The 12,199-nt window shown below is 47.9% G+C and overlaps 1 protein-coding gene across 1 annotated transcript in view; it reads left to right on the top strand.

The window, feature by feature from the left end:
* LOC119172983 (uncharacterized) overlaps positions 1-12,199 on the top strand; it is a 1,299,788-nt gene that overhangs the window by 787,852 nt on the left and 499,737 nt on the right. The window contains exon 34 of the mRNA XM_075893951.1: positions 5,362-5,469. Within this exon, the coding sequence (XP_075750066.1) occupies positions 5,362-5,469 (108 nt within the window). The remainder of the gene's footprint in view (positions 1-5,361; positions 5,470-12,199) is intronic.

Genomic DNA, 12,199 nt, shown 5'->3' with positions numbered 1-12,199 from the left:
GTTCCGATGCACGCTGTTTTTCACGAGGGTATGACTAACCCCATAGCGAGTCACTGCAATTACCGTAACATATCTGAGGTTACGCTAACAAGTTTCGCGGCAAAACGTGCCAGATAGATGCGGTCCAAAGCATCCCATACGAAAGAATCTAAGAATCACCTGTTAGGCTGTGCGAGCACGTGGAGACGAAACTCTGTGTTTATAAGCGCCAAAATCAATGTACTCGATGCCTTAATTTTTAACGTGAAGCAAAAATACATTCACTCTCGCCTTTCATCAGGTGTGGTGTAGTGAGCAGCGTGTCAGACTCAGGATCTGTGATGCGTTGCGGTAATGAATTCGACTGGCACTCACTCACTTCTTCTGAATTTTTTTCTTCTTTGTTGCTGCGCTTGTGTTTCAGCCTTAATTACGATGCGTGCATGACCAAAGCTTTCAAAAAAATTAAACACCAGATTTCAGCCGATAATTAGTGTCCCAGGGTGCAGTGCGCTAGCGTGCCTCGTACAGCGTGCCATGTCCCAGTGTTCAGCGCCACACAGGTCCAGTAATCAGTTATGGCGCTGGGACAATGCAACTCGGTTTTGCGATAGGGACTCGTGCTTTCTTAGAACATTTGTGACTGTTTCGACCGTGCGACTGCACTGATCGGCATTCTGTGAGATGCTGAGGTCTGACATCGACATTACGCACGCGACAACGTCGGTTTCTAAGTTTTTATTGACGATTGTTTTCGTGGTACGTCTTGGAAGGTGGATGGAGCCCGTTGTGCAAAATTATAAAAATAGGTTTATGAAATAAGCCCGTTTTGGAAGGGGCCGGAGTGAGTAGCAAGGTGCTTAAAGCTTCAATGCTAAAAAAGCATTGCCATTCATTTCAGCCATTGAAAGCACCACATCTACTCTTTCTTTCGTAGAATACCTCACGCCAGAAGCAGCCATACTAGATCAAAAGAACTGCAAGTGGATATTGTTTCTAGACCATCAAGGCAGAGACGCTTTGCTACAAGAGGCACGCTTGTACAGGAAGCTAACGCGTTCACAGAATGTATTCGTGTAATCTGAAGTCAGGAAAAAACGTTGTGAAATGTGGTCTCCTATTATCGCATTCATCAGGATCATGCATAATGCTCATGGCACACCACGCGATCGCATTTTGATTGCCGTGACCTAGAGCACAAGGTCAATTATTATCATATATGCCTACGCTTTCACAATCTTCACACACTGAACACAACAAGTGACAGATGCGTCACTTTAGGAAGAAGCCTTGCGCGGACCCGCACCTTCTTGCATGCGCAATCATGCGAAAGACAAATTTTGCAGCTGGATATCTCTGAGCACAGGCGTGTTAGGAAAATCTTTCTGCTGTAAATGAGTAAAAACACCAATGCCTACAGTTTTTCAATATAAACATGCCACTTTACCGCTGCGAGGAAAAAGAAAATTATGAGTTATATAGTTAATTGGGCTGCTGACAGTGATAATTATCACCTTTCTGTCCCCTTTGCCGCTGACCTTATTTGAATAAGTGCCTTTCATGTGCCCTCAAGCACCTAATTTTAAAGAACTCATAAAGCTTAGCTTTGAGCATCTGGTACATATATACGTTCTAGTGAAGGAAAGTAAGACACACAGAAGTCGGCACCCTTTACTACGAGATCCGACTGTTCTTACTCTGCAGCTTCGTCCTTCTCTTCTACATCCCACTAGACTAGGCCGCGCCCATGTCCGAGCGCCACTACATCTTCAAAACACTTGGCCACGCTTTGAATGGCAAGGGGAGCTAAAAAATGAATTTTGGTGGGCGACATTGGCTGCGTGGCAGTGTTCGTTGAAGACCCACCTACCATGTACCTTCGTCACCAGCGGCAATGTCTCTCACGGGCGGTGTTAGTTGTTCTTTTGGGGTCTTTCTGCGCTTCGCTTGGCTGCCAAACAATTGTGTGGACGACCTTGACTACGCCTCGGCGGTCTTTGTTTAGTACGCCCTAAAGTGCCTTGCAGAAGTGCCAAAGACTGTGGTGGCCGACACTGGCTGGCTCACTGTGGCTGCAGCTCTCAGTCATGCTGTGATTTGGTTCCCCGTTATTCTTGAGAGGAAGGCTTGCTACATTGTGAAGGCCAGCCTGGCCATGCTGCGCCTGGGTGCGGGACCTTGCCATAAGTGTGTGAGTGGGTGCAAACTGGCTGCATCGCATTCAGTCCTGGTCATACAGAGACGTCAGAAGAACACACATAGTTGCGCCTCGCGGCCGACATGGGCTGTGTTGCAAAGAAACCGGCAGATGTCTCATACTAGCAGAAGATCGGTGCAGCGGTATCCGAGGGGGCTTCATGAGTGGCGTGGTTTCTCGGTGCTCTCAAAAAGAGCTAAATTCAAAAAGAGCTAAATCTCAACAAGAGCTAAATTTTCTGCAGCGCGTGCTGTGAAGCATTGGTATAAAATTGGTAATTTGTAACCAGATCCAACAAGGTTTTCTTGACAGTTGCTGTGCCACACGTGTACGGTTTTGTCATGTGTGCGGCGTCACGTGGAATGAGCTATATAATGTGTTGTATGGGTACGCAAGGAACAAAAGTTGGGAGTTAGCGCTCACACTATAGTTTGTTTTTTCCCCTTCTTGATTGCATAGTATCGTTACTCTACGCTCAAACTGAGCTGCGTTAAACAATATCATTTTATCCGGCGAGGCGCCCCGCCGCGGTGGTCTAGTTGCTAAGGTATTCGGCTGCTGACCCGCAGGTCACGGGATCAAATTGCGGCTGCGGCAAATGCATTTTCAATGGAGGCAAAATTTCTGTAGGCCCGTGTGCTCAAATTTGAGCGCACTTTCGAAAATCCCATGTGTTAGAAATTTTCGGAGACTTACACTACGGCGTCTCTCATCAACATTGGTGGTTTTTGGATGATAAACACCACGTATATATCTATCTATCTATCCGGAAAGGTGTTCCGCCGTGACGCCATCAGCAGCGTTGCAAGGCACAGCAATAGAGTCAGAATGGTTCCTAGTGGATGCGTCGTCAGTATGGCATCCGTATATAGCGACGGCCGTCTTGAATTTTGGTCACTATCTGTGACGTACATGAGTCGGGGCTAGAAGCTCAAGCCGCGAGCTGCAGATCAAAGCTGCAGCCTCAAGGTAGAACTGCTCTTGAGCCCCATCTTCGGTAGTGGTCAATTCGGACTAAGTGGTGGCAGAGAAGTGGGAGGGAGGCCGGCCAAAACCACCATCCATCTTGAAGATCCATTCTGCCCAGGATTGCTGCCGCATGCCCTCATACGTGTGCCATGCCGCGGCACATTTTGACGACTGTCTATGGCTACGCAACACATCACTGTTATGTCCATGCCTTGTGCACTCGTACAGCATTTATGGTTGCTACCCAATCGCCGGCGTCATCCTGGAAGCCGCGGAATGGCGGTAGTTCACAGGCAATCAGCGATGGTGACTCAGCCGCCGAAACTTCGAAGCTTGTCGACGCCAAGCGGTCTAGTTGCTCTGAGAACTCCGTGATGGAACGCCGAAACTCACGGTGGTTCTCGGGTGAGCTGGATTCAAAGTGATGTGCGGCGGCTACACCAAGCTAGGCAATGAGAGCATACAATTCGGACGAGGCTGCGGGTAAGAGCTGGACGCTCAACGCTATTAAGACCCTGGTCTTGATGCGGAGTTGCGTGATGGTATGCTCCAGCTCCGCTGCGCTTTCACGTTATCAGCAGAAAGAGCCAAGGCCCACATCTGTTGAGGGTACAACAACTTTGGTAATTAAGGTAGAACAATTCATGGCCAAGGATGCGTGGACAGCGTCTCTCAGAAGCCCACCTGTGGTTGGAATCGTGGACACGAAATTCATGTCACTGGATGCGTCAAAGGTGTTCTTAGGCAAGTGGAACCCATGTGATGTGTCGTGACCTGGTACTGTGGCATACGTGAAGCGGTGCTGCGCCGCCGAGTAGGCCTCGACGCAGTACACGGAGATACTTGGAGCGCCGACAGGTTGCCAGGTATCGAGGACGCATGTACGCCATTCCTAGGTGAGAGCCGGTTCGCACGGTTTCCTCGACGTATCGCGTCACAAAACAAGTTCCCGGGAACCACAATGGAGGCCTGGACACCGTCCCCTGGTGGTGGGGTCCATACTTCTCGCGATGGTCGCCTTGTGGGCTCCAGCAGCCAAGAAGCGTGACAGCGTCTCTCTAGAATGCGCGTTACCTCAAGCGGAAAACTAGGGTTCCCCAAAGCCTTTCAACAACTGCGTCATCGTAGGGAGAACAGGGACACAAGAGACAGCACCTTTTGATACAGGCCGGCTGGTCTTATTCTCCAGCTTCATTGTTCTACGTCACGTTAGCCCAGACCGCACCTCTGCCCACACGCCACCACACCTCCATTGCAACGCACCATATACGGTGAATGACGGCGATGCTAACGCTCCGGTTAAAATCGACGCCGGCTGCAGAATCCAGCCTACGGTATCATTATAACTGCTATCGCAATAAAAGACAATGCCAGGACCACTTTATGAAAATGCTGTTATCAGTAGAGCTCGCTAAAGAACTTGCAAAACAGTCCGCCATCTGGCGACTGCAGACTCGACTTTTTTACCATAGGTTTTAGGTCTCTCTCTGAACCCTTTCGGTGTTTTTCTGTATGCTCCTATTACTTCCTTCACCTTTTGTGAACCATGGTGCGCCTGCTGTCGGTGCACAGATGGAGCGCAATTTGTTGGCGTCTCTTCTTGTCGTACTCATTACTGTACAGGTGCACACATAAATATTGCCAATCCCGGATCATAAAGGCCACTGGTCCGTGCAGCCCACCCGCTGAAAAATACACTCACGATACAGCCATGAAAGCATGATGTATTGGCGTTTGCAGCACGGTGAATACGTTACAAATTTATATAGCAGAGTAAACAGATATATGCTCGTAGTATAAGTTAATTTTCACAAAACAACCTGATTTTGCATGTACAGAGCTGGCTTCGATAACAACTGCAGATTTTCTTATAATTTTTTCATCGAGCACCAGCCACTGGATGGGCCAGTTTTTGTCCTAATGTGGCAGTCATGGCTGAAAGGAATAGATATCTAGATTACGAAATACACCAAAGACCCTCTACTTGTTGATTGGGGGCATTGTTGGAGATGCTGCCTCATCAAATGGGCAGCGTCACCTGGCGGCCTAAAATAACACGCCGCTGCAAATAACTATTCTGCAATGCCTGTGTCCTAATGCAAGCACTGTCTCCTCGGGGCACAACTATTGATTCCTGCATCGATATTCGCCGCAACCACATGGCTGATATTTGTTCACACAGTGTGCCGTCAAGTGAATGTATATGTCTGCCACAGGGCGACGCTGGATTCGTAGGAGCGCCTGGCCGACCTGGTGATCCTGGGAGTCCAGGAGAAGCTGGGAACCCAGGGCCACAAGGACCAGCTGGAGCACCGGGCAACAAAGTGAGCCTTTTTGCCATCCAAGGGCAAGACCTACCAGTGCAAAGGGGCTCTTATGATACTTCTCTCAACGTCCGGATACGAAAAATCTATTAATTCTAGACTAATATTGGAAGCATAATGGCAATAATAAGACCAAAAAACAAATCAATACTGAAACGATAGCGAAACATACATACATCACTGTATATGAATCTAAAGAACACGACTAAGCGAACAGTGCTAACACAAAGAGAGACAGAAAGGAATATGCATTACAAAGGCCTATAGGCTTGTGCACGTGACGTATGTTTTTATATATATATATATATATATATATATATATATATATATATATATATATGATATCTAACAGACAGTAATGCCAAGAAATGTACAGGGGAAGTTATTAGAACCAGTGGAATGTATCTAAGAAAGAAAAGTGGATGAAAAAATAACCAGCCGTGAGCAGGAATCGAACGTACGACCTTCGAATAACACGTTCGAACGCATCGAATGGCGGAATGGCGTTGTTCTTGTTGCTTCTTGATGAGCCGTGTTATAGGCGTATGTGACATACGGCAAGATCTCGTCCCAGTTTTTATGCTCTGCATCGACGTACATGCAGAGCATATCCGCAAGTGTCTTGTTGAGACGCTCCGTAAGACCATTCGCTTGCGGATGATACGCCGTTGTTCGCCGGTGGGATGTGCCACTAAGTCTTAAATCCGTCTGTAATAGTTCAGCTGCGAATGCAGTTCCCCTGTCAGTTATTACCAATGACGGAGCGCCATGCCTAAGCACCGCATTCTCCACGAAATTCCGGCTGCTTCACTTCCCGTGCCCTCTTTAGAGCGTTGTTTTCGGCGTAACGAGTGAGGTAGTCGGTGGCTACTATAATCCATGTGCGACCTGCAGATGAGGTGGGAAATGGGCCCAAAAGATCCATTCTGACTTGAGCGAATGGAGTAACAAGCACATAATTAGGATGGAGAAGGCCTGCTGGTTTGACGGGTGGGACTTTCTGCGCTGGCAATCAAGGTACCTCCAAACATAGTGATGAACGTTCGCCGTTAGTCTTGGCCAGCAGTATTTTTGCCTCACTCTGCACAGCGTACGCTTGTAATTCAAGTGGCCAGATGTTGGTTCATCGTGGCATGCCTGTAATACTTCAGTCCTTAGAAATGTTGGCACGACAAGTAAGCAGTCGTTTCCGTTTGACTTGAAATTCATCTTATACAGAACGTCGTTTTGCAAGCAAAATGACCAAAGCCCTCACGCAAGCAGTCTAGGTACAGCTATAGTGTGACCCTCCGAAAATAAAAAAAGTTGGTTCTAGTTCCGGGTAGTCTCGTTGCAGCTGTGCGACAGTAGCCGTGTTTGCAACTCCAACATAGGCTGTATCGTCCTCTTTTCCCGTTGCAGGTTCGTATGGCGCATCAGAAAGGCAATCGACGTCTGAATGTTGCTTCCCCGATCTGTAGACCACCGTCATGTGAAATTCTTGAAGCGTCAGGCTCCAGTGCGCCAATCGTCCTAATAGTCTTTTAAATTCGTCAGCCAGCAGGGGGAGTCATAGTCGCTGACTACATAAAAATGACGATCATACAGATATGAGCGAAATTTCATAACGGCCCACACTACTGCAAGGTACTCTTTTACCGTGATGGAATAATTTTCGTTTGCGCGTGAAAGAGTTCTGCTCACGTAAGCAATTACTCGTTCAGCGCCATCCTGCCACTGCATGAGTACAGCTCCTAAGCTGACATTGCTAGCGTTGGTGCACACTGTTGTCGAGACGTCATCATCAAAGTGTGCAAGGACAGGTGTATTCTGAAGGTGTTGACACAGCTCGTCGAAAGGTTTTTGCTGTGCTTCATTGCATACGAATGCGACATCTTTCTGGGAAGACGGGTCAACGGCGAAGCAATGCGCGAGAAGTTCTCAATGAAGCTTCGGAAGTACGCACACAGTACTAAAAATCGTCTGACCGCCTTTTTGTCAATTGTCGCTGGAAAATTCGTAACAGCAGCTACTCTTTCAGGGTCAGGCCGCACAATTTCACTGCTGACAAGATGCCCCAGGAACTGAAGCTCTTCGAAGCCGAAGTGGCATTTTTCTCACTTAAGTGTTTGTCCGGCGGAGCGGATAGCTTGAAATACTGAGTGCGTCACCTGACGTGTTCGTCGAATGTGGCAAAAATACGATGACGTCATCAAAATACACTAAGCACGACTGCCACTTGAGGCCTGATAGTACGTTGTCCATTAGCCGCTGAAACGTTGCCGATGCTGAGCACAAAGCAGATGGAAGTACCTTAAATTCAAAGAGGCCATCAGTTGTCAGGAAAGCTGTTTTTTGCCGGTGTCTTTCATCGACTTCTATCTGCCAATACCCACTCTTTAAATGCATCGACGAGAAATAACGCACATGCTGTAGTCGATAGACTAAATCGTCCACACGCGGAAGTGGTTAGATGTCTTTTGTGTGAAATGATTGAGCTTGCGGTAATCTACGCAGAAACGTAGGGTGCCGTCTTTTTTCTTCACTAATACAACTGGCGAAGCCCAAGGGCTTTTCGACGGCTGGATAACGTCATCTTCAAGCTTCTGTCGCACCTGGTTTTCGACGGCATCACGTTTCCGCGGAGCTACCCGGTAGGGGTTTTGCCTTTAGGGTCTGGTCTTGTCGTCCATTATAATTCGATGTTTCGTCAGTGGCGCTTGATGGACCCTGGACGTCAAAGAGAAACAATCTTCAAAATGGGTAATAAGCTGCAGAAAACTTTGCTTCTGCGCCGGCAGCAAACTTGGGCCAATTTCAAGAGATAAAGGGACGGGGGGCAGATCAATTGAACTATCTTTCTCAAGAGTTTGGCACTCTTATCTCGGCGAGCTCTTCCTTGTACGTGACTGCCATGGCCCTCGTCAGATGTCAGCGTTCAGAGCTGAAGTTCGTAACAAGGACGTGCGTGTGTCCGCATATTATGCTCACATCGCCTCTTGCGATGGATAAACCATGGCTGCATGGCAGTGTTGAAATTCGCTCGGTGATGTTTTAAGAATTCCTCGACGTGTAACAGGTCACAGCCACGAGTGCACTCGACCGCGGCGGGATGGTCACGTCGTCGTTGAAGACGTGCAAAGGTTACAACGCTGGTCTCTACAGGGCCCATGCGAAACTTGACCTGGGACCATTGAAAGCGTACACGATCTCTGAGGAATGTTGATAACGGCTCTATATTTACACAGAAAGTACATGCCGAAAATCAGGTCTTTGCAGCACTCCGATAAAATTACGAAAGTAGTGACGAAATCTGAACAACCGATATTATTTCGAGCAGTACATTTGCCCGCCAGCGTCACCAATTGACTCCCTGTGGTTTTTATGTTCGGGCCCGTTCGTATTGTTCTGACTTTCTTTAGGCAGTCGGCGAGTTTACGGCTGATAATAGAGAAGTCCGCGCCAGTATCTACCAGCGCTGTTACCGGGCATCCGTCTATACAAATGTGTAAATTGATGCTTACGATTTCCGTTGATGTCGGTGGCGTCGTATCGCCCTTGGTATTGTCTGGCGTACGATCCATGGTATCATCTGTCATACCGTGTTGTAGTGAAGATATTGGGGGTGTGATGGCATCTCGACGGGAGGCAACCTTCCCCCAAAGGTCGCTGCTGTTAGTTTCCCCGAAGAGGGCTAGGAGATCTCCCCGGGTCATCTCGGCGTAACTGCACTGCTGCGTTGAGTTAGGTGCAGGTGAAGGAGAGCGGGATTGACGATACGGCACATCAGGTTGCTGTGCTTGCGGGCCTGCACAGCTGTTCCGGCGGGTATCGAAATAAGCACGAGGGGAGGCTTGTAGAAGTTTTCATGTCTATGGTCACAGTATGGGCAAATGTGGAAAACGTGGCCGGCTTCTCCGCAACGGAAGCAAAGTGGTCAACGGTCACCGGTGCGCCACAAGTCTGTCTTACGAATGAATACTCGACTGGTGGGCATTCTTCGCGACCAAGATGCCGATGTCGGCAAAGTGTACATCGGCGAAGTTTGCATACGTACGTTAGACTGTGGATACGGCAGCGACGGATTGGAAGCTGGTGCCCACGGCTTGTTGTAAGGCCCTTCGCTGACGTCGTGATCAGCGAATGTTGTCGTGTTGTACGTCACTGGAGTGGTTCGACCGACGGCCTGTGCGCAGCTTACACACCGTTGGTCTGAAATTGATTCGGGCGACGAAAATGCCTGGGGGAGTTCTTGCCGCACAACTTCTGCAACGCAAGCCACGGTATTTTCTTGCGGAGTCACAACGAGGTTTCGGATCTCCTCACGAACGACCTCACGAATGAGCTGACGCAGAGAACACTCACTGCTGGCAGTCAAAGCAGAGAGGCTGGGAGATGTGTTGTTTGGTTGGTTGTGGTATCGGCGCCGTTGCTGCAGTGCTCACTCGATTATTGTAGCCTCTTTGATAAATTCTGCAACGCTTGTTGGTGGGTTGCGTAGGAGACCTGCAAAGAGCTCTTCTTTCACGCCCCTCATCATATGTCGGAGTTTTTTACCTTCAGGCATCTCTGGGTCAGCCCGCCCGTATAGGCGGGTGGCGTCCTCCGCAAACATGGCGACGCTCTCGTTTGATTTTTGTATTCGTGCCTCAATGAGCTGCAGAGCAGAATCCCGGTGGTCGGTGTTCGCAAATGTCTCAAGAATTTGCTGCCGAAATTCATCCCACAAAGACAGCGTTGAATCGTGGTTCTCCTACCACGTACTAGCGCTGCCTGCCAAATCAAAGTAGACGCGTGATAGCTTTCGTTCAGTGGGCCAGTGGTTGGCCTTGGTGACTCACTCATACTGGGCTAACCAGTCCTCAACGTCTTCATAGACCTAACCGTGAAAGGTCTCAGGAATTTGAGGCTGCTAACACTAAGCTGTGAAGGCCCTCCAGTAGCCATTTCTCCAGGCACGGTGTGTTCGAGGGGGATTGCTTCGGGACTAAGGCCTCGCTGTCGGCGACTGTGTCGGTAGACAGGAGTATCCACTGTAGGAATGGGTTGCTGTGGTAGACTCAAAGTGCAAGGACGCCAAGGTGTCCCAAGCATCAGTTGGAGAAGACCAGCACCTCCACCAGTGTCGTGACGTGAAAATAACAGCATACGGGACGACGGTGCGACCACGAAAAACAAGTTTTGTAATAACAGAACAAAAGAGCAGCCGCTTCGACGTCATCTTCCTCGGAGCAACCGTGGGTGCTGTCTGTCCCCGCTCATCACATCTTCGTCCTCTGTCTTCTTGCCCGGCATTTAGCTGTGACAATATTTATATAATGAGGCAAGATTGGTTCAGTAACGGTGCCGTGAGCTCGCTTAGTAAAATGAAAAAGATAATGAAGGCAGATAATGGAATCAACGAACTATACTCGGCGACAACTTTCTGTTTCAGCATAGCCACAGCTACGAGGCCCATGCAAACTCTTTTTTACTAGGTTTCTGCATGTAGTGCACGATTGATAACTTTTGTATACGCGTAGCTAAACGAAAAATATAAAAAAATATAAATATTATGTACAAGATTCTTTTATTATTATTAGCAAACACCAACCGTACAGGTTTTTTGTTCTTTTCTGTTTCTAGTTTTCTGGTTTTCTGGTGCTATTTCACCTTTTACGTGCCATGGTAAACAACGAGCTTACATCGAATTTCGCGCGCGAACGTGAGTGCGTGCCCATATGGTGATCTGTGTTTATCGAGCAAAGAGATGCGAAGACAGTGGGGCGTTGTGAAATATTTTGTTTCCCCACATGCCATTATCGAGAATTTGTATGCGATGGGATATAATAGGTTGAAGTGAGACCCTAATTGCTCTAGCCGCCTTGAAAGTTACACCGGTGACCGGCCAGCCTTCAGCAACACCAGCTGCTTAAGAAAAAAAAGTGCGACTGGGAAGTGTGCGTTAAACCAATGAACCTATTCCTGAATTGTGTTGCATATGAGGTCGCTATTTCGGCTGCCTAACATTGTTGATACGATAAAGGTAAACATTCCGTACCGTAATACCACTCCGATCAGCGCCTTTGGATGTAGTTGTTCCTTGCGCTTTGCCTGGGTAACAGACGCCTTCATGCAGATTATCCTGTTGACTGTGCAAAAAGCAGTGTTCTTGGCCGAATAAAAATTACGTTTCACCCATTTGGATTTACGAACGCCAGACACCCGCTTATGACCAATCGGTGCCGAAATTCCTGCTTCTCGCGGTTTCCTTCACGTCCCCTAAAAAATAATGTGAGCGTGTACAGAAAGTTCGTTCGTCTCTTGAAGAACAGCCATGATGCCGACCAAGCATACCCTGAAATTTAGGAATTGGTTGCTTAGATTTGCGTTGATCCAATCGCCAAACACATGCTCGGCGAAACCGTTTTTTATATTAAAAAAAACCTCAACGCTTCAAAAAACGTTCGTGTTACTTCCCTAAAAAACACATCTTATTTACTTCTTCCCAATAAATTTATTATTCATTGTACGATGGTCATGCAAAAAAGTATGCGTTAGATGCGCTTGTGAAACCGAAACATAAATAGCACGACAACAGACTACTTGGCGTGGTAACGCATGTGCATAGGCTCCGCCCACGTAGATTTGGCTGTGCTGCCACAGAACGCCGTCGCCACGTAACCAGTCGGTGTCTAGATTTCTCTCCCTAGTTCATTAATACACAAACACACACACACACATATATATATATATATATATATATATATAT

The sequence above is a fragment of the Rhipicephalus microplus genome, chromosome 4, assembly GCF_043290135.1.
Source record: "Rhipicephalus microplus isolate Deutch F79 chromosome 4, USDA_Rmic, whole genome shotgun sequence".
Taxonomy (NCBI): domain Eukaryota; kingdom Metazoa; phylum Arthropoda; class Arachnida; order Ixodida; family Ixodidae; genus Rhipicephalus; species Rhipicephalus microplus.
Note: the sequence above shows the minus strand (reverse complement) of the source record. Positions and strands in the feature narration are given on the sequence as shown.